The sequence below is a fragment of the Corythoichthys intestinalis genome, chromosome 2, assembly GCF_030265065.1.
Source record: "Corythoichthys intestinalis isolate RoL2023-P3 chromosome 2, ASM3026506v1, whole genome shotgun sequence".
In the NCBI taxonomy this organism is placed as follows: Eukaryota; Metazoa; Chordata; class Actinopteri; order Syngnathiformes; family Syngnathidae; genus Corythoichthys; species Corythoichthys intestinalis.
In genome coordinates, this window is record NC_080396.1 from 70,754,363 (window position 1) to 70,778,723 (window position 24,361).

The 24,361-nt window shown below is 39.3% G+C and overlaps 1 protein-coding gene across 5 annotated transcripts in view; it reads left to right on the forward strand.

Annotated features, from left to right (window-relative positions):
• kdm5c (lysine demethylase 5C) overlaps positions 1–24,361 on the forward strand; it is a 54,747-nt gene that overhangs the window by 5,359 nt on the left and 25,027 nt on the right. For 3 of the 5 annotated variants that reach the window (XM_057821942.1, XM_057821951.1, XM_057821961.1), the window contains 11 exons: positions 1,869–1,946; positions 2,020–2,142; positions 6,599–6,769; positions 6,851–6,985; positions 9,210–9,266; positions 10,342–10,465; positions 13,054–13,349; positions 15,340–15,498; positions 15,565–15,684; positions 15,758–15,916; positions 18,830–19,011. In XM_057821942.1, the coding sequence (XP_057677925.1) occupies positions 1,869–1,946; positions 2,020–2,142; positions 6,599–6,769; positions 6,851–6,985; positions 9,210–9,266; positions 10,342–10,465; positions 13,054–13,349; positions 15,340–15,498; positions 15,565–15,684; positions 15,758–15,916; positions 18,830–19,011 (1,604 nt within the window). The remainder of the gene's footprint in view (positions 1–1,868; positions 1,947–2,019; positions 2,143–6,598; positions 6,770–6,850; positions 6,986–9,209; positions 9,267–10,341; positions 10,466–13,053; positions 13,350–15,339; positions 15,499–15,564; positions 15,685–15,757; positions 15,917–18,829; positions 19,012–24,361) is intronic. The other 2 variants (XM_057821974.1, XM_057821966.1) reach the window with 2 other exon arrangements.

Below are 24,361 nucleotides of genomic sequence, written 5' to 3' on the forward strand. Positions count from 1 at the left end.
TTCCGTTCATTCTCAAAGTCACACAAAGTCGCTCGCTCGAGTCAAACGGCCGTCGCTCGCCACCTCGCTGCTTCAGAACACCCCTCCCTCTCGTTCGGTGGAACCTCGCACGGCAGTTATATTTATTTTTTTTTTTAAACGCATTTTGTGCTTCTACTGTGACTTCGAAAGGGTTCGTTTGATTTGTGTTTTTTTCACGGAGCTTCCGTTTTGAAAAAGGACAAGAAATGATGGAAATATAGACATAAACAAATGATCCATGCAGCGTTTTAATGTTTTTTTTGAGAGGACAATAAAACTATAAAACTTAAATGACAATATCTCACGTTTTAGTTGGTCGATTGACTTCAAATAATAACGAGAGTAAACCGCAACTTCCGCACTTTAAAACGAGACCAACCAACGTGAAGAAACGTGAGGGCGCTTCAAAGACGACGTGCTCTGAGGACGCGCCGGTGCGTCCTTCGACTCTCAAGGGTTAAACAAGAAATTTCGCCTGCTTTGGACAACACACACTCGCAGGGAACAAACGATGCCAGCATGCACAAGAATTTCTTAGCCAGTTGAAAGAGGTTTGGATAAGATGTCCATTGGCTCCTCCAGTGTTGAAGAAAATCTGCATTGCGTACCATGTTCAGCTCAACCATGCATCGTTGCACTTTTGCAGTTTCATCTGCAGTTGCATTGCCTCCTTGACTCCCCACTTCGTCATCTAATTGGTACCATAGCCCATCAGAAAAAAAATGAAGTGGTCAATTAATAAATTATAGCTTAATTACCAATTTCTAACAAATTACCAAAAAAGCTACTGTGGGAAAGTAAAGGAATGGCTCTATAGCTGTGTTTATTTTGGGATTATCAGAAACTTCGTTCTCATGCTTGGCCCAATAATGCTTCAGCATTGAGGAGGTGGCTACTGTTTGTATATGACTGGTTGAAAGTACAAATGCAACATTTCACCTGCAAAAAAAATAACCGCTGACTTTGGAGCCGCGCCGTGCAACACAATCTGTTCAGGCCAGGAGTCGTACCCGCACGCACGACGCATCGAGGACGAAAGGTGATTTCGCTGACCATTAAACTAACTGCCAACGCCTTCTCTTGAAGGCATCAAATGTGTTATTTCCACGCACCGCAAATGACGGACCCGCGTGTACCCGTCACACTAATAAACTAAGAGTTACCTTAAAATAAATAGTATTGCGAATGGAAGACGACAAGTCCGTTTTCCCTGTGTTACGTACATTTCCACAGCATGTAGACAACGAAGTTACCAATGAGATGTGGAATGTTTGATTGTAATTGTAGTGATAGGCGCACCGACGCAGGGGTTGCTCCATGAGCTCAGCGCGCGCTGGCGCATTAGTGTCACTGGACCCATCACTACTGAAAACTTTTTTTTTTCTTACAATGCTCTTAATGAATTGTTCAAATATTTCCACAAAAAATGCTAAATGTACTTCTAAACTAAGTAACGAATGCATAAACTTATTTGCTCAAACAAAAACATACCTTATGTTGGTCTTAACAGGGAGCAGCTGGATGTTAGAAGAGTTATGGCATATTTACTGTTGCCTTTAGAGGGCAGTGTAGCCACCCAAATCAATACAACTAAATGCAGCACTTTCAAAACAAACCATTACAACTTCACTCTAAACGAATCCTTGAAGCAGCAAAATTTGATTCTAAGCTTTTTTCCCTAATAGAATTACCGAGTTAATTGATTAATCGTTGCAGCACTAATTGACTGTACCACAGTATTTTGTATGCAAGGTTGTATTCTATCCCCTTAACCTTATTGCTTATGAGGAACAAAGAGACTTCTCCTCAGCTGAACTTAACGTTGGATCTGTCCATGTTGTAAACAGGACTGGCAGCCACCATTTTCAGTGGAGCTGGATACCTTCCGATTCACTCCACGCATCCAACGGCTCAACGAACTGGAGGCGAGTTATTTCCCAGCCGCCTGTCTGTTCAAGTCAGGTGTCGTTTTTATCTATTTTTTTTTTCCCCTTACAGGCGGAGACGAGAGTAAAGCTGAATTACTTGGACCGCATTGCCAGATTTTGGGAGATTCAGGCGTCCTCCTTGAAAATTCCGCACATCGAAAGACGCATCTTGGATCTCTTTGGTCTTTCCAAGGTAGATTTTCAACTCTTAAAGGGTATGATAACACCTGGGGAAATGCTAATATTCCATCATTTATCCATAAACGCATGCCTTTTGGATTCATATCATGCCACTTCGTGTAATTACACACATCGCAACACCAAGAAAATGATAGAAATTTGGATCGATTGTCAAGCTAAAACGACCCGCCTCCGAGATCCCGGAAATCTAGCAGATTTTGTGTGACGTCACTACAAGGAAACAACCGGCTCAGTGCTTAGTACTGAATGGCGGCGATTAGAGGTGTGCAAAATTTCCGATTCTTAGATTATTCGCGATTCGGCCGTGGAAGATTCGAGAACGATTCATAAACATCCAAATTCCGATTATTGAAATATGCCAAGTAAAGCGGAAGTACAACACACTCAGCGCGCCGCGCGGTCAATGAGCAACAGAGCGAGAGTAGCTAAACATCATGCTTCTCATTACCCGGCCCCTCGGGTAATGCCAATGCTCAACTCACGGCTCTAGCTCAACTCATGCCACGAGATAAAAAAACACAACAACATACCTGAAGCTGCTACAAAAGTACGTCATCCACATAATGTTACGGTAGATATCATTTATATAAGACTAGATGCACTACGGTAGCGGTAGCGTTTGCAGTACATCTACAAAAAGCTAGATGCAGACGTAGTAAACGGCCGCCATCTTAAAGCAGTACACTTCTCTGCAAGGCTGTTGTAGCGAACCTTCCAAGCAAACCTAATTAACTTTTTATCTAAAATACTCCTAAATCGGTAAAATATTGACTTGAATCTATCTTTAAAATAGTTTTAAAACTTTCACATGTCGAAAGTTGACAAAAGGGAAATTATGGATTAACGGGAGCAATTTAACAACTTTAACGGTTGATTCACAACATTAAATTAATTGAATGTAGTTTAAAGCTGCTGATACAGAATGGGGACTGGAGTTTTTTATTTACTGTTATTTTTGTATATTTGTTTACTGCTATATGTTAACTTGATACTGAAATAGTAGTTTGGTTTAGCCTGAGAGTATTTTTGAACAATTTTGGAACAAATGTACAAAATATTAAAAAAAAAAAAAAAAAAAAAGTAGGGGGTGCATCAATAATCGTTTTAGAATCGAATCAGACCATCTGAATCGTAATCGTAATCGAATCGTTAGGTGCCCAAAGATTCGCAGCTCTAGCGGCGATGATAGCGGACAATTTTGTTTCTAGTTGCAGCGACGAATCCGACGTAACGAACATTCTTCTAATGGTGACGAGGAGAGTTATGAACCTTTCTTTGGTGTTTTAGGTTATCAATTTGAGCCCAAAGGAAAGCCAATGCAGCCTAATGACAGGATAATTGAGGGGAGCAATCACAATGATGAAACACCGGCAACAACAGATCGTGTGGGAAACACCGAATTGCTTGTTTTGCATTTCTTTTTGTGAAGCTGATACACCGTGACCGCAAAATTAAGTAATGTATAGAATAATTATCATTTATTGTGCTTTCATCGGTTTTCGCTCTGCCAAATGACACAAATATGAATGGGATTAGAGGATTTGTTCTATATATTTTACGAGCGATAATTTATACATGTGTCCAGTCCTATATCCAATGCGCGATATGTTTTTTTATTTTAAAAGAGTACTCACTCTGGCCATTTCCCTCCTTTGCTTTGCCTGGGGTGGTGGGGTGGTCTCTTCAGAGCCAGTCATCATCTTCTTTCTTGATATCTCGGGACATTTAGGTGGCTGCGCGTGTAGGTGGGCACCGCATCTGCTTTCAGCAGCAATTTCTTAGCAAAACCTGATTTAATTTGTCCATAGTTCGTATAGCTTTCAGCTGTAAAATGCGCACCACACAAAACCGTGCCGGAGGCTGGGTCTGCAAAATTAACCCTCTTAGCACTGACGAACTTTACTCATTGTCTGCGTAGTCCAGCTCTTTTCCTCGCGTTCGGGAACTCATGGGTACTACATTGCGACAAATTGCTATTTGTACACCACATAGCTTGACAGGTTTTAACCATTTTAGCGATTTTTTTTGATAAAACAGACGCAACTCTCTCGTCGATAAACAACGATCGCACCTGCCTCGACTTTTTGTTTCCTTGTTATGACATCTCCGCCCCATTCGGCTGTTTCCGGAATACTTTGGGAAATGTTCGTAATTTTCGATCTATTTTCGATAATTGCTCATGAATGTGATTTATTTTTTTGTTAACTTTATTAATATTTGTTATCTTGCCACATAACGGTTCTATTGATATCTCACAACCCCTTAGTGTTTTAATACCCTTTAACTGGTTCTCATATTACATAAATTTAAAAAAACTGGGGTTTTTTTGTTTGTTTTTTTTCCCCAGTTTTCACGGTTGTTATCCAGAATTTTGCAGTTTTCCGCAGTGTTTTAATTTTTTTTTTTTATAAGACTCGTGATATGCGACAAATTATCACACGGTAAATAAAAATGAGGTCGGTAATTTTCCCGGCTGCGATATATCGCTGCGTGCGTACGTGGGTGTGCTCGGCACACATCCGTGTTGATTACATATTAGACTCCAGTAGCTTACACAGATGTTTATTGGCCATCAACACGCCGTGGAATTAAAGGTCAGACATACAAAATACGGAAACACTTCTATATTAAACATTAGCCACGTTTACATGCTGACTTTTATTCATAGCGATTCAAATCATTCCGAATGGAAATTTCACATCAGCTGTTTACATGTCACTTCATCTATTCCGATCCAGCGTTTACATGTGACTGCCTTTATTCCGAAAGGACGTTTGACAACTGCCGTCTGACATGAGCAGATTAATCAAAACAAAGCGTCACGTTGCAAAACATGGAGATCGATCGTCAGATCAGCTGATGTTTTAACTTTTCGAGTGGAAACAAAACTTCAGAAGCGTACGCCATTCATTTAAAAAGTTGTGTGGGTGCGCTGTGCGTGTGCTTGGAAGCCATGTTGCAAGTGACGTTACTTATGTCACCAAGTGACGTCACCACGTCAGTACGGAGCATGCGCAGAAAGAACGCAACCAGACACCATTCCGCTTCCCTGTTTACATGATATAATTTTACTTCTAATCGGTTTGGGAAAAGGAATATTCCACCCCTGTGAATCGGAATGAAATTCCATTCGGTTTGGGCCTGTTCATTCCGAATGAGGTGTTTATATGGAACACATTTATTCGGTTTGAACAAATATTCCGATTGTAATTGGAATATTTGGCTCCATGTAAACGTGGCAATTGTCAAACTTTAGCGTTGCTACATTGAGGCTAATGGAAAAAAGACAAATGTACTAACCACTTTAGTCGGCTGTAAAACATTGACAGTCTTCTCCACAAGGCAAAATTGCGGTTAAAAAGTGACACATCAAAAATGAAAACTTGCTGGATTAAAGAATTTGCAAGCGATGTGAGCAAAAGGAAAAAATCTATTACTGATATGACGAAAGAGAAGTGCATTTTGTTTTTTTCTTTTTAATGAGTGTAAGTAAAGCTTACGGTTAGTGGCTTAGCAAATGTTCCACGAACATTTCAACATGTGAACATTTCAACATAAAAGCATGTCATGTTCAGATTTTAGAAGGCAGTCGCATATACTTAAGCATAACTTCAGATTCTACACTAAGAATAAATTTAAAATGACACCCATTATGAAAAATCTGATTGGCAATGATAATATGATGTAATAAATGATGATAATTTGGCTTCAAATTTGTTGCACGTGCACTTTGCAGGACGAGATGACATTCTGGATAAAATTAACGTTTTAATGGGCTCTAATTGGCAGACAACAAAAATGACAGTGCGTTTCTCACTTATTTCATATTCCGCACCTAACTAGCTTTAAAATGACTCATTACGCATTGTTTTTTGTAATATCTATAAATTTTAATATAGTTTTTTATTTAAGAATAAAAATTTATTGCATTTCATTAGGTGATTTTTTTGGGATGTATTGTCACTATATTCGTGGTTGAATAGGTTAAAAAAAGGCAATAATATCGCAATAATTTATGAGACAATGTATTGCCTTCTAAAATTTGTTATCGTGACAGGCTTAATATCCAAACAATACAATTGGCTTCATTTACTCATCTCTGATGGAGGCACACTGAATATAACAACACAAGACAATCTAACTATCGACACTTCGTAATATTATTGATTTAGCGATTAAACCTGAGTGTAGCAAACAAGCGGTGAACTCTCTCTTGCTCTAATATTTGGCCAGCGCGCACAGCCTCAGAATACATACAGAGACCCAAACGGGACTGCTAATAGCTGCCGGCAAAAAGGGGTTACCAAATTCGTTTTGCAACTAATTTATTAATCGATTTTAATCAAACAGTTGTTGCAGCCTTTGTTGGCTGCCATTGATGACGCTAGAATTCCAATTCGTATAAAGCAGGAGGTTCTGGCAGCAAATGAACATCAATTCCATTGCAGGTGGTGTCGGACGAAGGCGGTTTTGAGATGGTCTGCAAAGAACGGCGTTGGGCCCGCGTGGCCCAGAGGCTTGGCTACCCTCCGGGCAAGAACATTGGTTCTCTTCTGCGCTCGCACTACGAGAGGATCGTCCACCCCTTTGAAATGTTCCAGTCCGGCGCCAGCTTGCCGGTACAATCTTATCGTTCATTTCCTTGTTGTTTTTTGGGGGGGGGGAAGCGTGACAAACATTTGCTTTTTCTCCTAATGTAGCACTGCAAGCCAAAACACTATGACGGTGAAGATGTGGATAAGGAGTACAAGCCTCACTCCATCCCCCTGCGTCAGTCCGTGCAGCCGTCCAAAATGAGCAGTTACGGACGCCGGGCAAACCGATGCCAGCCAGATGTAAGCAAGCTTGTCCTAATCACATATTTGTGCGTCCCTGACCTGAATCCCCTGATTTTGATGTGTCGATACAGTGTCCTGATCAGATACATCGGCAAAGTGTTGATTCAAGCACATGCAAGATGAATAAAAATACCAACACGTATTATCCACACAGACAACACAATGCGTTTTGATATCAGCAATAACCCTTTTACGCACGAATGTTGTTTGGTCTTTAAATTTTATTCAGAAGTTTTTTTACTTTTTTATAAAAGTTATTTTGTTCTTGCTCTAATCTTGAGCAACTTGAGCTGTGGCTCTGAGTATAGTATATAAGTTATATTTATTTTTATTTATTTAAAATATTTGTTTTATCATTGATAATTTATTTATTTTAACAATATATTCATGTTCAAATTTGCAACTATGTTCTGAAAAAGAAAAAAAAATCCTGTTCAATGGAATTTTTTTTTTTTTTTTTTTTTTTTTTTTTAACCCATACATCTCAAAATGTCACATTTTGGAGCTATAATCACAATACCGTGAAACCGCGGTATTTTTGCTCACGGTTATCGTACCGTCAAAATCTCATACCGGCACATGCCTAGTACCACTTTATTTAAATAAAATGAATGAAATGAAGCCTCCATTGGTTCCATATCCCTTTTGACTAGTGACTACTGTCCTTGAAAGAGTTAATGTATTATTAACCCTTTCAGGGAGAGTGGTTACTACGGTAGGAATGCATTAAAAAGTAATCCTTAGCTTAACTCATCCACTGCTTGCCAAGGTCACAGAGTATGTGTTGTAGTAGTTAGAGAAAGAGTGAAATTGTTATTGGAAAGTATCTTTTGACAGAAATAGACGTCCAATTCATTTCAACTGGGAGTGATGGAAGATGGAACTCTGGGCGCATCCTCACTTGCTCTATTGCTTAACTGCCATCCTGCAATGCACCTTTGCCTTGACCTGACATTGTTCGGGCCTTTTCTCTCTGCACTTTGTTTTTTTGTTGTTCTAAGTGCCAGCTTGCCCGTATTTAGAAGCCAAGGAAGTGGAGATGGAAAGACTACCAATTAAGGAATACATTTTTTAAAAAATCTTAAAACACAATCTTTTTATGGGGTTTTAATAGATTTTTTGTCGTTTTTAATTCAAAATACAAATAAAGTGTAACCGGGGGGAGAAAAAGAATAGAATATTTACTGTTCTTTTTTTGACTTAAAGAATTTTTTTTTTTTTTTCCCCGCTAAGCTTGCCTGTATTTAGAAGCGACGGAAGTAGAGGTCAGAAGACTACTAATTCAGGAATAAAAGATTTTTTTAAATATAATATTTTCCATTTTTGCAGTTCTTTGGCACTGTTTTTGCTTCTTTTTAATTAAAAATAATAATAATAAATGAAAGCTAAAAAATGAATATAGAATATTACTGGGGTTTTTTTCCCTAAAAATGAAACCTTTTTCTTTTGTAAATACCAGCTTGCCTGTATTACGAAGTGAGCGAAGTAGATTTTAAAAGACTACCAATTAAGGAATAAAAATTAATTCAAAATAAATTGAAAAATGATTTTTTTTTTCTTGACTGAAGATAATAGTCTCTACACTTTGTGTTTTATAAAGTGCCATCTTGCCTGTATTCAGAAGCAAAAGAAGTAGAGATCAAAAGACAGCCAATTAAGGAATCAAAATGTATTATTATTTTTTATATGACAAAACATTTATGTCCAGTCCGCATCTTTTACATCTATTCAAAAGTGATATATTTTGCTGGACGACCCTTAATGACATCTGTCATAAGCATTCATTTATGCTCACGACAGTCATGTCATAATTATGACGGTTGTATGATGCCACTGTCAAAGAAAGTGTTACCAGATATTTTTCCCGGGATTTTTTTTTTTTTTTGTTAGCAAATGTAAATAAGTGAAGTCTTTCTGTACAACTAGGACATCGAGGTGGAAAGACTACCAAAAAAACTACTCAAGTAGCATTTATTTTACTCAAGTAAAAGTACTGGTGTAAAAATCTACTGAGAGTAAAAAGCATATCGGTACATGGACTCTTAAGTCAAAATTAGCATCTTTTTTGTGTGCCTGTATTGGGACGGGGGTAATGCAAAAACACTTTTTTTGCTGTCTCCAAAATGACTCAAAAAAACGATAATAGTGCTATATGTCAGCGGAGCTGGTAGTCAACTCCTCTCCTGGCTTAGTTTGTGGTTGCTGTTGTGTCCCCTTTTAGGGTCCAGAGGATCCCAACCCCCACCCCCTCACCGCTGGCTCTCAACTCATCTCAGCGGTACTGCCCTCCTCTCTCCAGCTTTTCTTTTCTCTTCCCACCGCATCCTTGCTAGCATCTGCTCGCAACTAACCATGTCGACACTTGAATTACCGCACGCATTTCTCACTAATGGGTTGTTGCTTTAACACACTTTTAAAGGTTGACCGATATATTGGCTGGCCGATATAATAGGATTTTATGTTTGGGTGATAATCTTTCGGGATGATATATGGACTTTTTCGTGATCCGCCAATATACAGTGGTATGAAAAAGTATCTGAACCTTTTGGAATTTGTAACATTTCCATTTCATTGTTTGGGTGATAAGATTCATTATTCCATTTGACGTATGCACTTTTTTTTTTTTTTTTTAAGAATAGTAAATGTATAGCCGATATAACAAGACAACTGTTATGATCACTGGGTGATGATCTTTCAGACCGATATATGGGCCTTTTAAAGATCAGCCGATATAATAGAATTACTTATGTTCACTGTTTGGGTGATGATCATTCCTTTAAAGGTCAACCGATATATTGGCCAGGCAGTACAATAGGATAAGTGTTATATTCCCTGTTTGGGTGACGGGCTGATAAATGGTCTATTTTTTTCAAAGATCTGCCAATATCAGACGATATATAGCCGATGTAATTGGATAACTGTTATGTTCACTGTTGTTGAATATATTTTTCTCTCTCCTTGATTACTCTTACTAAAAAATTGCGGTACAAGAGTGGATGGACCAATAGAATGGTACGCTGTTATGTCAGAGGTGTGAGTAAAAATGAAGTCACATTTCTCCAAAAATGTCAGTAACCACAGTTAATTTAGCATGGTGGTCACACAGGGATAAGAACTGTTTTGCCTGTTATTTCAATTTGTTTGCGATTTAAAAAAAAAAAAATTTGAAAAAGGACCATACCCTCCCACAGCACTGTTGGCGTCTGATAACGAGTTTTTCCTTTGCTTGTGAGCTTCTCGATTCCCGCTTTTTTCCCACTTTTGCTTTGCTCTGTGTGCTTTTATTTATTTTTTTGTTGCAACATCACTCTGTCCATGGCACCGCAATGACTTTCCGCTTAAATTCTTCGCAGCCTGAACCTACTGAGGAAGATATTGAAAAGAACCCCGAGCTGAAGAAGCTGCAGATCTACGGCGCAGGGCCCAAGATGATGGGACTCGGACTCGTGGCGCGGAACCGAGGCCTCAGGAAGAAAGGTAAGGGAGACCGTAATCTACTGCCATCCCGCATGGTTTTCCAGGTGCAGAAAGAAACCCCCACCCCAAAATATAAAAATTACTCGAGTAAAAGTACTGGTATATTGGGGAAATATTACTCAAGTTAAGGTACAAGTATAAAAATCTGCCCAAAGTAAAAGTACTATGGAAAAAAGAAATTTTACTCAAGTAAAAGGACTGATGTAAAAATCTACTCACTGTGAAAGTACTGTGACATTACAAAATTTTTACGCATGTTAATTTACCGGCCTAATCATCTTCAGAAAGTAGAAGTACTATTATGTTAGTGAATTTAAAGTACTGGTGTAAAATTACTCAAAAGTAAAAGTACTTTTTATTGAAATGTTAGTCAAAATACTGGTATAATGTGAAATGTATGGGTTAAAAAAAAAAAAATTACATTGAACAGTATTTTATTTTTCACAACATATTTGCAAATCGGAACATCAACAAGAATATGTTAAAATAAATGACAAATATTTTTAAATAAATTTGAAATAAATAGAACTCATAGACTAAACCCACAGCTCAAGTTGCTCAATATTAGAACAAGAACAAAAAACAACTGAACTTAAACAATCCATGATCAAATTGATTTAATGTATAAAACATACCACTACTACGTTTAATATTAATTGAACATTAACGGTGAGCGAGAGCAAGAGACAGAGCACGTGTATATGACTCGTGTTATTATTTACACATTATACACACACACACCCTCTCAACACAAAGTCGCCAGGGAGGAAAAAAAAACACTACAGGCTGTATTATGAAAATGTTATTCTGAACAGATGTTTACAATGGCAGAAGACTTTACAAAAGTAGGCTAATGGTAGAGAAGAAACTAGTTAACCGCTTGGCATGCTAACTAGCCACGTTATCTGCCTCGTTAACAAGCTTACGTTATAGTATTTGTTTTACCATCGCTAAACACGCTGGAGGGAACTCTCATAGCTGGTGGGAAATGTTCATGACAGCGTTTACGTAAGTTAAATTTTGTGGAAAGTGACGGATGATGGTCACATAAATGTGAAATCATGTTGGAGGTCCTGCTGTCCCTCCTCTAAGCTGGGCCGTCTGTTTCTTTCTGGTAGCCAAAGTACTCCCATGCTAGGACTTTCTTTTTTGAGGGGGGAAAATGCTCAGGTGTAGTGTCAACGACAGCAACAACAGGAGAGTGGGAGGGGTTAGCGTTGCCACTCCTATCTACAGATTCTCGCTGTATTTTTGGGACATAAAAAATAGCTAATACCAAACCTACCTTATGACCAGGGGTGCACATAATTTTTTTGCCCAGGTTCTCAGAGGAGGACCTGGAGATGTGACTTGGTCCTCATTGAGCTTGAGAGCCGACCCGCCCGATGCGATAAATTTATGACAAGCTTCACTTAGAGCCAATTAACTTTAATTAATTATATTAACAATTAATGCTTGATTAAAATCAACTGGCACAACAAAATTGTCATTACTTTGAAGTGAAATGTAAAGAAATAAAAAGCACCTATTCAAAATAAAGGGCATTATGCGGCTCCCACATTAACTCCAAGCCTTTTTAAAAGTGGGATGTACTCCTCATAAGACATCATTGAACGTGCATGTTTAGCTTTGTAAAATGCGAGCAAAAACACGTTTGTCAGTGCATTTCGCTGTTCATTACCTTTATTCCGCCACTTGTCCATAGGGCGAGTGGGGTCCTGTTTGACATCGATATTTTGCGTAATTGCCACATGCGCTCTGTTTTTTCGTGCTTTTCAAAGTTTGGATGGCTGAAATTCTTTGACCCAACATAAAATGCGCTGCTCTTATCGGCGACATTGGGATTCTCACGGCACATTTTGTACCGCATTTCCGTGCGAGCATCATTTGCTTCTAGCCATGGTACATCCTGTAGCCACTTTTCAGCAAAAGTCCTTTTTTTCGGTAGCTCCGGTGACGTCTCTGTCGTCTGTCTTTTGACGGGGGTGGGGGAACACGGAAGTAATTGCTCAGTGTGGCCTGCCTCTTCGACATTTTGAGAAGTTATTTTCTCGTGTCCGCCGCAAATACAGTGGTCAGCCATCGGTACGCAAAAGCGTATCTAAGCCGTTGAGGGCCAACGCGTTTGTCTACGTCCAGTACGCATGCGCGCATGCGGACCACTTATGTGCACCCCTGGTTATGACGGAAAAATTTAGTGGTTTTGAAATCGTGACGTTTTCATACCACGGTAAACCGTGAAATCGGTTACCGGCGCATGCCTACTTCAGACATCTCCTGACGCAAGATGGCTGCCAGTTACTTACAGTAGCTTTATGAAGTTTATCTCTGTGCACACATATCCCCCCCCCCATCTCTTTTTATTTATTCTATTGCACTGTAACGGAAGTGTGAAATTCAACATAATTTCAGTTAAAGGAGAATTACCGATATTTAAATACTCCAAAAGTAATAGTTTCAGCAAAAACTGCTTATTCATAGTAATGATAAAGTTACAGCAAAAAAACAACGTGTTTACAGTAAATAGAGTAAATTTAACTGTTGACTTTCCACCCCTGCCCATTACCAGTTGAAATCTTCTCTTCTAGATGAACTGCCTCAAACGGTGACCGTCAAGGACTGTGCGGCTTCCGCTCCTGGCGTCACGTCCGTCAAAGAGGAGCCTTTAGTCTCGCCGGAGAAACAGAGCGACGACTGCTCGGCACCAACGCCCCATGTCCATCCCGCCGACGTCGCCATTCCCACTAAGGTCCAGGCCGAAGTGAAGAAAGAAGAATCGGAGGAGGTAGAGATCCTTCGCAAAGAAAGCCGTCAATACTTGACCGATGGCCCGTGTACCAAAATGACTATGAGGCTACGACGCAACCTCAACAACATGCAGTCTGTGAGTCGAACTTGATTTTCCCAAGCGGGGATTTCAAACTGATGGCCCCGGGACCAGATCTGACCCACAAAAGTTAAATTTTTTACAGTATTTTTTAATTATATCCAAAAAGGAAAAAAAAGTTAATGTTTGAAACTCCTCCCTTTCATTTGTTCAATGCTAACTGATTGTACAAGCTTAAAACAAATGATTTTTTAAACAAAAAATTTTTTTTAATTAAGAGTTCAAAAATGGAGAACAAGGAGTGCCGAAATTTCATGAAAATACACAAATATTTAAATTTGTCGTTAAAATGTTATTTCCAATATTTTGATATTAATTCCAACATTATTTAAATTTTTGTCTATTTCAACATTTATTTCAGTTAATGATTTTAATTTTTTATTTACAATTCATTTCCTTAAGGATTAGTTTTCGGGCGTTCCTGTTGAATGGGACATTTCCAGGTCACTTCCTGAGGATTTTTGGTTCACCTTCTGTTGGTTTTGGGGCACTATGGGCATAGACGTCATAATGTAATGACGTGACACGGGGCCATTTCATAGGAGGTCTATCTCTGTCAAAGCTGATCTCGTGGAAAAACAATAAATGTGAATACTGTAAATGCTTAAATGTCTATATTCTTTATAGATATGGACGTAAATAGTCTCGATTCTTGATGAAAAGCAAAAAAAAAACTCCAGTTAGCATTTATTTTACGTAAATATTGCGAACTATGATGCAAGTCGGTAAGCAAATTAGCGGGCGCCATATGTAAACGAGCTTTTTTCTTTGAAAATTCTTGTGAATAAATGCTTAAATCCCTGTATTCTTGATAGATATGGACGTAAAAAAGTCTCGATTCTTGGTTAAAAGCAAAAAAAAGTTCAGTTAGCATTTATTTTACGTAAATATTGCGAACTATGATGCTACCCAGTAAGCAAATTAGCGGCCGCCATATGTACACAGAGCTTTTTCCGTTGAAAATTAATGTGAATAAATGCTTAGATCCCCGAATTCTTCATAGATGTTAAACGTAAAACAGTCTTGATTCTTGGTTAAAAGCCAAAAAACAGTTAGCATTTATTTAATATGTAAATATGTCGAATGTGCTGCTAGTCTTTAAGTCACTGTGGCGGCCCCCTTAGTACAACAAAGAGTTTTGCGTTAAAAATTCATGTGAAGAATTGCTTAAATCCCTGAAATATATATAGATATGGACGTAAAACAGTCTGTTTTTGGTTAAAAGCAAAAAACCGGGCAGTTAGCAGTTATTTTACGTAAATATTACAAAGTATAATGTGAATGCTGTCGCGACTAATTTCTCCCATTGATTTTTTTCACGTTTCAAAATGCATGCATGGTAAGAAAAATATGATAATTACCTTGAATCTTCGAACAAATTCCTCCTGAGACAATCCTTCCTGTTTGTATGCAGTACAGGTTTCGTACTTTTTCCCAACCTAAACCCGGCGTTATATCACTACATGTGACCGACTGCTTATAAATTATGGGATGAGTGTGGGACGGCCCCCTTCGGAAAGGCGTGACGCGGTGAATGGCGAATGTGTCACATCAATACATTATGAAGTCTATGCTTAGGGTCACTTCCTGTTAATTTTTGGCACTTCCATTACATTTTGAGATATTCTGGATTGACCGCCTATACATTTTGTTTGTTCCATTTCAGGACATTTCCAGGTCACTTCATGTTGATTTTGCGTCATTGTCTCTTGTTTTTTGGGCACCCTGGGGTCTCTGTCGATTTTAGGTCACTCACTGATTTTGGGGCATTCCCAGGGTCACTTCCTGTTCATCTTTGGAACATTTCGAGGGTTTTTTTTTTCTTGTTCAAAAACAACCACCATAGGATCAACACTTGAATAAATGGAAACAATTTTTTGTTGTCGCTTTTTATTTCAATATTATCAAAACTACCATCTCTTATTTTATAAATGAGAACAACCGTAAGAATAATCCCGCCAATCACCTCCCATTTCGACTATCCCAGGTGGAATCCTTCGTTTGTCGGATGTGCGGTCGAGGAGACGACGACGACAAGCTCCTTCTCTGCGACGGTTGCGACGACAACTACCACACTTTCTGCCTGCTGCCCCCACTCACTGATCCTCCCAAGGGCAATTGGCGTTGCCCCAAGTGCGTCGCCGAAGTAAGTGCCTTAGCGGCCGTTAGCGGAGTCCAATGACCCCACCCTGACAGCCACACTCCTTTCCAGGAGTGCAAGAAACCTTCGGAAGCATTTGGCTTCGAGCAAGCGACGCGCGAGTACAGCCTGCAGAGCTTCGGGGAGATGGCCGACGCCTTCAAAGCCGATTACTTCAACATGCCAGTCCACGTGAGCGCGAGCGAGCGGCTACAATAGGCTAGGATAGGACAAGAGCTTGACCGATTCTCGCTTCCTTTTTCAGATGGTTCCAACCGAGCTGGTGGAGAGGGAGTTCTGGAGGTTGGTCAGCAGCATCGAGGAGGACGTAACGGTGGAGTACGGCGCGGATATTCACTCTAAAGAGTTTGGCAGCGGATTCCCCATGAACAACGGAAAGAGGGTTCTCACAAAAGAGGAGGAGGTCAGTTCATTTCACGATGATAGTAGGCCAATCACGTGGCGTCCAATCATGTGTCAGTCAGTGTGAGTTCATCACTAGTAGATGTCCAATCCATTTGAAGCCAAGTTTATGGTGGCTGAGAGGTGTCAGGTGAAATGCAAAGCACTTTGCAAAAAGAAAAAAGCACTAACCCCAATTTCAAACGCTTTGCAAAAGAAAAAAAGCGCAAATTATAACTGCCACAACACGATCCCCAATTGCAAAAGTACGATTGCAAATTGGCAAAAGCACGAATCCCAGTTGCCACAGCACGAATGAAAATTGCCACAGCACGACAGAAAATTTCCACAGCACGACAGCAAGAACAGAAGGAAGTAGACTACATTTCACGAAAGTAGACATGAGGACAACAACTCCCGCCCACCGCAACTCATCATTTCCACAAATGTACAGAGCTGGGAAACACACATTTACACTTTGAATATTGCTATATGTACTTGGTGACCATCTCTACAGACCTACAGAAGTCCTCCCCCCCAACGCAAATTTATATAAAAATGATTTCAATCGTTTGTGCTGTAAAAGTTTTGTGTGTGCTGCTGTCATTTTATATTGATATAGATATTTACAATTCTTTTATAGGTAAATCTGAGGTCAGCTAGCCCCCCCATTTTGATTAAAAAATTATGTTAATTGTATGTGCTGCAACGGTTAAGTAGATCTTATGCTGTTATTGCTAAATTTTGAGTGGTGATGTCACTCGTAGCTTTTTTGTAGCCTCGCTCCCGCAGCTAATGGAACGTACCAAATTGCTCAACAACAGAGGGGTGTCCAAACAACTAGCATGAACATAGTACAAACGAATGATACCACTTGCAACGACAACGTTTTGCAGTAAATGAGAGGCTGAGAGTGACGTAATCAGTCGAAACTAATATCTCAAGCCCCCCGTTTAGCAAAACGGACCCTAATTTGTTTGTGCTATGTTCGTATTAGTTTTTGGGACACCCCCTCTGTTATTGAGCGATTTGGTACCCTCCATTGCCGTGGGAGCTAGGCTAAGCCTTAGCCTAGATGAGGCTAATTTAATTATAGAAGCCTATACCTACCTTAACTATAAAAGAGTTGTAGATACAGTGTATTACAAAAGTGAGTACACCCCTCGGATTTTTGCAGATATTTAAATCTTTTCATGGGACAACACTGACAAAATGACACTTTGACACAATGAAAAGTAGTCTGTGTGCAGCTTAAATAATAGTTCATTTTTTTCCGGTCAAAATAACTCAAAATATAACCATTAATATCTAAACCCCTGGCAACAAAAGTGAATACACCCCTTAGAAACTACGTACATCCCTAAATGTCCAAATTGAGTACTGCTTGTCATTTTCCCTCCAAAATGTCATGTGACTCGTTACAGGAGTGCGGTCAGCATTGCTGCAGAGATTGAAGAGGTGGGGGGTCAGCCTGTTAGTACTCGGACCATACGTTGCACTCTACATCAAATTGGTGTGCATGGCTGTCACCCCAGGAGGAAGCCTCTTCTGAAGACAGTACACAAGAAAGCCCGCAAACAGTTTGCTGAAGACATGTCAACAAAGCACACGGATTACTAGAACCAAGTCCTATGGTCTGATGAGACAGGCGGGCTTTCTTGTGTACCGTCTTCAGAAGAGGCACAACAGGTCACCTTTAAATGTCCCCAAAATGAAGAGGAGTGACCATTTTTATTCACCCCCCTCACAGTCAAAATTAATTGAACTTCTAGCTCCGTCAATAGCAGCCGATGAGTGAACACACTATTCTAGTGGAAAATTTTGGCAGCAACCTGTTTTTTAAATGGTGACACCGGTCTAAATCGATGTATAGATTCTTTGCAGAAGCATATCGCTTACCTTTTGTGATGCAAAGTATCGCAATACATCACCATTTCCGTATATTGTCACACCTCTACAAGATAGAAAAGTGTTTTAAAAATGAATACGGTAGCATTTAAGCCTGAACGATATATCGTTTAAACATCGCCATTGCGATGTGCGTGCGCGCTAGTCCCATCGCAAGCACGTGCGATAGTTTACTCCTCACTTTCTGGTCTGCGCACAGCCTCCTACCCTCCCTCTCCCAGCCTTTTGATCCTCTCAGTCACTGCGGCACAACGATGGCTTTGATCTGGCCAAGGAAGCAGACTTCACACGGGCATCTGTCAATCATCGTTTAACTTGTTAAACACTTGCAAGGAAGCCGCGCTGGAATGAATGTGTGTACTGTGGGGACGTTGGAGACATTTAAATGCCAGAAGTGATCATGAGGAGTGTGAAATTTCTACATGTCACTTCAACGGTCACAGCTAAAGTAGATAAACAGAAGCATTTAATAAAGCCAAGCATTTATCTGCTACAGTACTTTATTCTTGTTCAAAAATGATTTGGCTGGACAGTTATGTTTAAAACTTATCATAATTATGACATTTGAAGTGCTTAAAAACCATTTACATTTTTTAAATCACTTTGGGGGGAAAAGTGAGGAAAAAAACATGTCTTATATGTATCTCTTTCCAGTGCTAAATCTGAATAAATACATTGGGCACAAAAAACACACACACACACACACAAAAAAAAAAAATGGGGGGGTGCGCTACTTCGCGGTTTTTCACTTATCGCGGCGGGTTCTGGTCCCCATTAACCGCGAAACACAAGGGATGACTGTACACTGTGGTGATGGTGAGTCATCTAAAGTCTTTCCAAACAGCTATTTAAGTCATCTTGTGAAAATTTCTTGAAAAAAAAAAAAATACATTTTTTTTTAATATCGCAATATAATATCGCAATATATCAAAAACCCCCAAAAAATTGCAGCAATAGTTTTTTCCAATATCGTTCAGGCCTAGTAGTAGTATTCCAGGATTTGACTTTCATGCTCTTAAACATTCAGGAGTACGCTCGCAGCGGCTGGAACTTGAATGTGATGCCGGTGCTGGAGCAGTCTCTCCTCTGCCACATCAACGGCGACATCTCCGGCATGAAGGTGCCTTGGCTTTACGTGGGCATGGTCTTCTCCGCTTTCTGCTGGCACATCGAGGACCACTGGAGCTACTCCATCAACTACCTGCACTGGTAACGTGCCTGGACACCGCTTTTCCCCATTGATTTCTTGTCAAAACGGTCGGGTATGGTTTGGCTTTTACCGTATATAGGTTACTACTAGGTACTTTGTGAAACCGCTTCAGTCAGTGTTGTTTTCGTCAAAGATGACGACAACTAAAATATTTTATCAATTAACACTTTTTTCATGACGATAACGAGCTAAAAACATGTTTTGGGACACTAAAATATACACTAATACCAGTTTTTGTCTGACGAGACGAGAATGAGACGAAAATGCGCAATCGTTTTTGTCACATGTTCACAATGTGACATTTTATGTGTAGTTAGCCTGCATTGTAGCGGTGTCTGGTTGTGTCACTCGTGACGTGCCTTCCTGACTCACCAGTGTGTCGTTTCCATACATGCTTGCACACACGGTAAAATTTGTTTTCTTGGCCAGAGAGAATATGTACTGTTGTTTTAGCCCTAAGGTCTGTGCTGAGTGATTATCACATACTAAATGTAACTCGTAGCGATAGCATAGCATTAAGCTGATGCTAATGGCGAGCGTCCTCTTAAATTCTCTGACAACTTTTTTGTACTAACAGCTCGTGGCATCCAGGTAATTATTAATTGAAAGTACCGTATTGGCCCGAATATAAGACGGACCTGATTATAAGACGACCCCCTCTTTTTCAAGACTCGAAGTTTCAAAAAACTTTTTGAACACCAAATGAATTTTTATACAGAAAATAATTACAGAACATCTGAAACAAATGATTATAACAATATATTTGACAGAAAAAGCATGTTATTTTGCCTCATTCAAATCTTAATATCTGAAATTTTAAATATGTAAACTTAAAGTGCCTGTGACACGAAAAAGCATGTTTATTTCATAATACACGCGGTATTTTATGCTCCTGAATGATATGGACCGCTTGGATGTGTGTGGAGGCGATCGCTATATTTATTTAGTTTTTTGAATCCCGCGCCAGGAAAATGAGTGACTTCCGGCTTCGGTCTTGCATTGAGGAGGAGGGCGCTGTGACGTGTACGGTAGAAGACGTCCTCTTCACTATACAGCGTACTGTTGTGTATGGGGACGAATGATTCAGCTGATTTTGCGGATTAATACGTTTATTTTTCGCATCACGCCAGCCAAACGGCTGCAGAAAAATCATTCTGTATGAGGGAGAGGCGTATGCGCCTTTTTGGAGTTTCAAAAGGTTCCCATTCACCGTGGATATTTACTGTGGGACCATTGGACTTACGAGGAAGTGAGTAAACATCTTGTTTTGTATTATGTCAAATACGAATACAGCGATTACAAAGTAAACACTACAAACTTCCTTTAAATGAAGGACTACTTACGTTTGATCATTGATAGGCATGTAAAAAGCTGTCCTAATGGTCATTAGCAGCAGCCCGTTAGCTGCACAACAACTCCAGCCACCCTCCTCCGGGGAACGAACTGTAAATTGCTCTCCGCCGGGCGGTTTGCCGATCCACGACAACAATAGACAACCGGGTCGTCATGTCAAATAATCCAGGATAGTTATGTGTGATTTTCCGCTTTGAAGACTTTGAAACATCACTCGGTTCGGGTTAGCATGTCGGCTAGCTGTCACGCCTTCTGGTTTGTTTACATTCTCCGAAGCTGGGGAAGGGAAATGACATATGTCCGATTTAGGTGTCATAAAATATAGTTCGGGAGGTGCGACAGTAAAGGTGAAGTTGACAGTTTTGACCATTATGGAGTAATTTTGCCATGTCGTCCTGAATAAATGCATTTTTATTATTTCATATTCCATTCAGCACAAGACTGTTATTTGTCATGACCATGCCATTTATTTAGCAATTGGGGAAAATACTTGGATAAAAAGAATATCCTGTAAAAATATTGAAGTAAAGAGACAGAAACAATGACATTTTGCTGCTCTCTTCGTCGCGTTTTCCTCATTGTGAATAGTTCCCCCTCGACGGGCTGACTGGTCCTTTTCAAGCCATTTATATAGCTATTGGGGAAAAATACTTGGATAAAAAGAATATCCTGTAAAAATATTGAAGTAAAGAGACAGAAACAATGACATTTTGCTGCTCTCTTCGTCGCGTTTCCTCGTTCTGAATAGTTCTCCCTCGACGGGCTGACTGGTCCTTCTCAAGCCATTTATATTGCTATTGGGGAAAAATACTTGGATAAAAAGAATATCCTGTAAAAATATTGGAGTAGAGAGACTGAAACAATGACATTTGGCGGCTTTCTTCGTCGCGTTTTCCTCGTTCTGAATAATTCCCCCTCAATGGGCTGAATAGTAAAATCGATGAGACCAGTCTACCGCTGACGTCATCCACCTGTTGGGGACGCTAAAGCCCTATAATGGTAGGCGTGGCTAACTGGCAAATTAAAAGGCTAATTTCTCGTCATCTGTGCTTTGCTAAATTGTTGTATATAGTCGAATCGTCTCAAAATATGATTCTAATTCACATAATAATGCCATTTAAGACTTTTTTTCTCGTGTCGTTTGCTCTTTAAGTGCAATCACATTCGTAAACGAATGGCTTCTGGTTTTTGAAATGTAAATAAACCAATCTTTTGTGATAAAACAACAAAAATTACAAGAACTGCATTAACCATCAAAGTGAAGTCTAACTGGAACTGTAGTCTTGAAACAAATCTGAATAAGGAAAAACATTGCAATAAAATAATGCAAACTGGTTAAACTTGAGAGTAGCAGAGATCTGTCATGACAGAACATCGCTTCTATGATATCTGGCGCCATCTAGCGTCGTGAATGGGTGTAATAGCTAGACCGCGAATATAAGACGACCCCCGCTTTTTCAGTCTTATTTTAATGCAAAAAACACCGTCTTATATTCGGGCAAATACAGAAATACACACGCAGCAGGAAAACAGTACACTATCACCAAGTTGGTGTTGTCCCTGTAGAGAGACGCTATAGTATTCAATTGTCAGTCAATGTTAATTCGAAAAAGTTGGAAAACCTCTATTTTTGAAGTTAAATTTTACAGACGAAAACATTTTTAGCAAACGTTGACAAAAACTAGACAAAAATTTACACATATTGGGACGACTAAAGTATGACGAAGACTAATAAGTATTATCTTTCAAAAGACTAAGACAAAAATTAAAAGGGCTCCCAAACACAACACTGGGTTTACTGCTTAAATAGTTCTTGAAACCATTACTTCAACAAACAAACAAAAATACTAGTTTTGACATACACCGTGCCAAATTGAGTAAAACTTGGAGTCAAAACTATTTTCTGCCCCCTGATAAGCCAGTTAAGATTAGGGCTGCTGCTATCGATTATTTTAGTAGTCGATTAATCGATGAACTAGTTAGTTCGAATAACTAGTTAGTTTGAGTAATCGGATAAGGAACATAAAAAAATTTAAATTACTTGAGCTGAGCCTCAAATGGTATAAAAAAAAATAATAAATAAGGATCTAAGTACAACAAAAGTACAATTGGCTTACTTGCATAGCAAAAGTCCGCTAGCTGAAAAGCTTTTTATTTTTACAATGCTCTTAACAAATGGTTCAGGCAATATACCTATAAAATAAATTACAAATGCATTTTAAAACATTAGATCAAACAAAAACTTAGCTTACTTGGTCTTAACGTAAATCTTAACTTGGAGCAGCTGGATTCAGCCATGTGAAATGAGGCAGACCAGGGGGCATTGTATCCACCCTAATCAATAAAACGAAATGCATACACTTTCAGAATAAACCATTACAATGCCACTTTATTTAAACGAATACTCGAAGCAACAAATTTTAATTCGAATATTTTTTTTCTAATCGAATACTCGAGTTAATCGATTAATCGTTGCAGCACTAGTTAAGATTGATCATATCTGTGTTGACCAGTGTTGGGCACGTTACTTTAAAAAAGTAATTTGTTAATCACTACTTCTTCCAAAAAGTAACTGAGTTAGTAACTGAATTACTCTATAGTAGAAGTAACTAGTTACCACGGAAAGTAACTATTTCCATTACTTTAAAAAGTTGTTGTATTTCAAAGAATTTGATATTTTCTGAGCAGTATTCGAGTCAGTTGAATAGAGGAGAACAGACAGGTAGTTGTGTTATAGAACCTTGTAATATTTATTGCACCTCACCAGCAACAGATTTATCCTAGACTTGAAGTGCAACAAAAATAAACAGATTTGAATTGCTTACCACAAATGTCGACAAAAGCTTTGCCCCGGGACATGAATTACACTTTACATGCACGTTCTTTCCTTTAATTTCGACCAACTTGAAATAGTGTTTATATCTCCACCTCGTAAAGGGCAAATTTTCCTCTGAATGCTCTGCCATCATATCCCTCTGCATCTGTTTTGCTTGTGTGTGTTTGCCGCACGCGCTGTTCCGGTTTGTTTGTGAAAACACCGGCTATGAAGTTCGTGCGCTGTTAGGCTCGAGCGTTTACGTCACAGAATGGGGGATCACGTGAGATTTGACAACAACGCAGCCGTATTGGAAGCAGGTCTGGCTCGCAGGACATTAAACTTTAACTTGCCAGTTCGATAAAGAGACAAACTCGTTACTAAGGCAAAGAACAGATATGTGATCAAACTTAAGGATGTGAACAATGTTGACCCTTACGAGCAAGCCGAAGACAAATGGAGTAAAGATGTCAACGGGCTTCCACAATTACGCAAAATGGACATTCTGCTGTATTTATTGTTTGGTATATGTTACTAAACTCATCAGCGATTCCGAAATTACAAATCGCTACAAAGCTATGAACAGTTTTGCTGCGGATGGGTGCAGGACCTGCATATTATGACCGTATCAAACGGCAACTCCATCGTTCTTGCAAAGGTAGGCAATGCGTGTTTACTATTTTCATTGCCATGAACCTGAACGCACCCAAAGTCCTGGATGACAAACAGAGCAGAATAGACTCGCTACGGCTGGTAGTTTCTTTAGTTTATTCAAAGTAACGCACCGCTTTTGACCGTCAGTAACGGCGGAAAAAATAATCAGTTAGATGACCCCATTACTAAAAAAATAACGCCATTATGTTATTTATAATGGCGTTGTTCCCAACACTGGTGTTTACAGAAGAGTACATTCACATTCAATTGTGAAAGGCAAAGGGGATGAAGTGATGTTATGCACTTCCTGTTTAACGTCTCAAACCACTCAAAGATGGCTGCCGCTCTATATTCTGAGTCTGTACATATGTATAAATACTACTGTTGTCAAGATACTACATAAGATTTAATAATACTCAATACCGTTTTTGATACTAGATAAATATATCATTTTTTATTAACTCTTTCAGTGTCATTGACAATGATAGACGTCCAAACTAAATCAGTGTGTCACGAACAGATGTCCA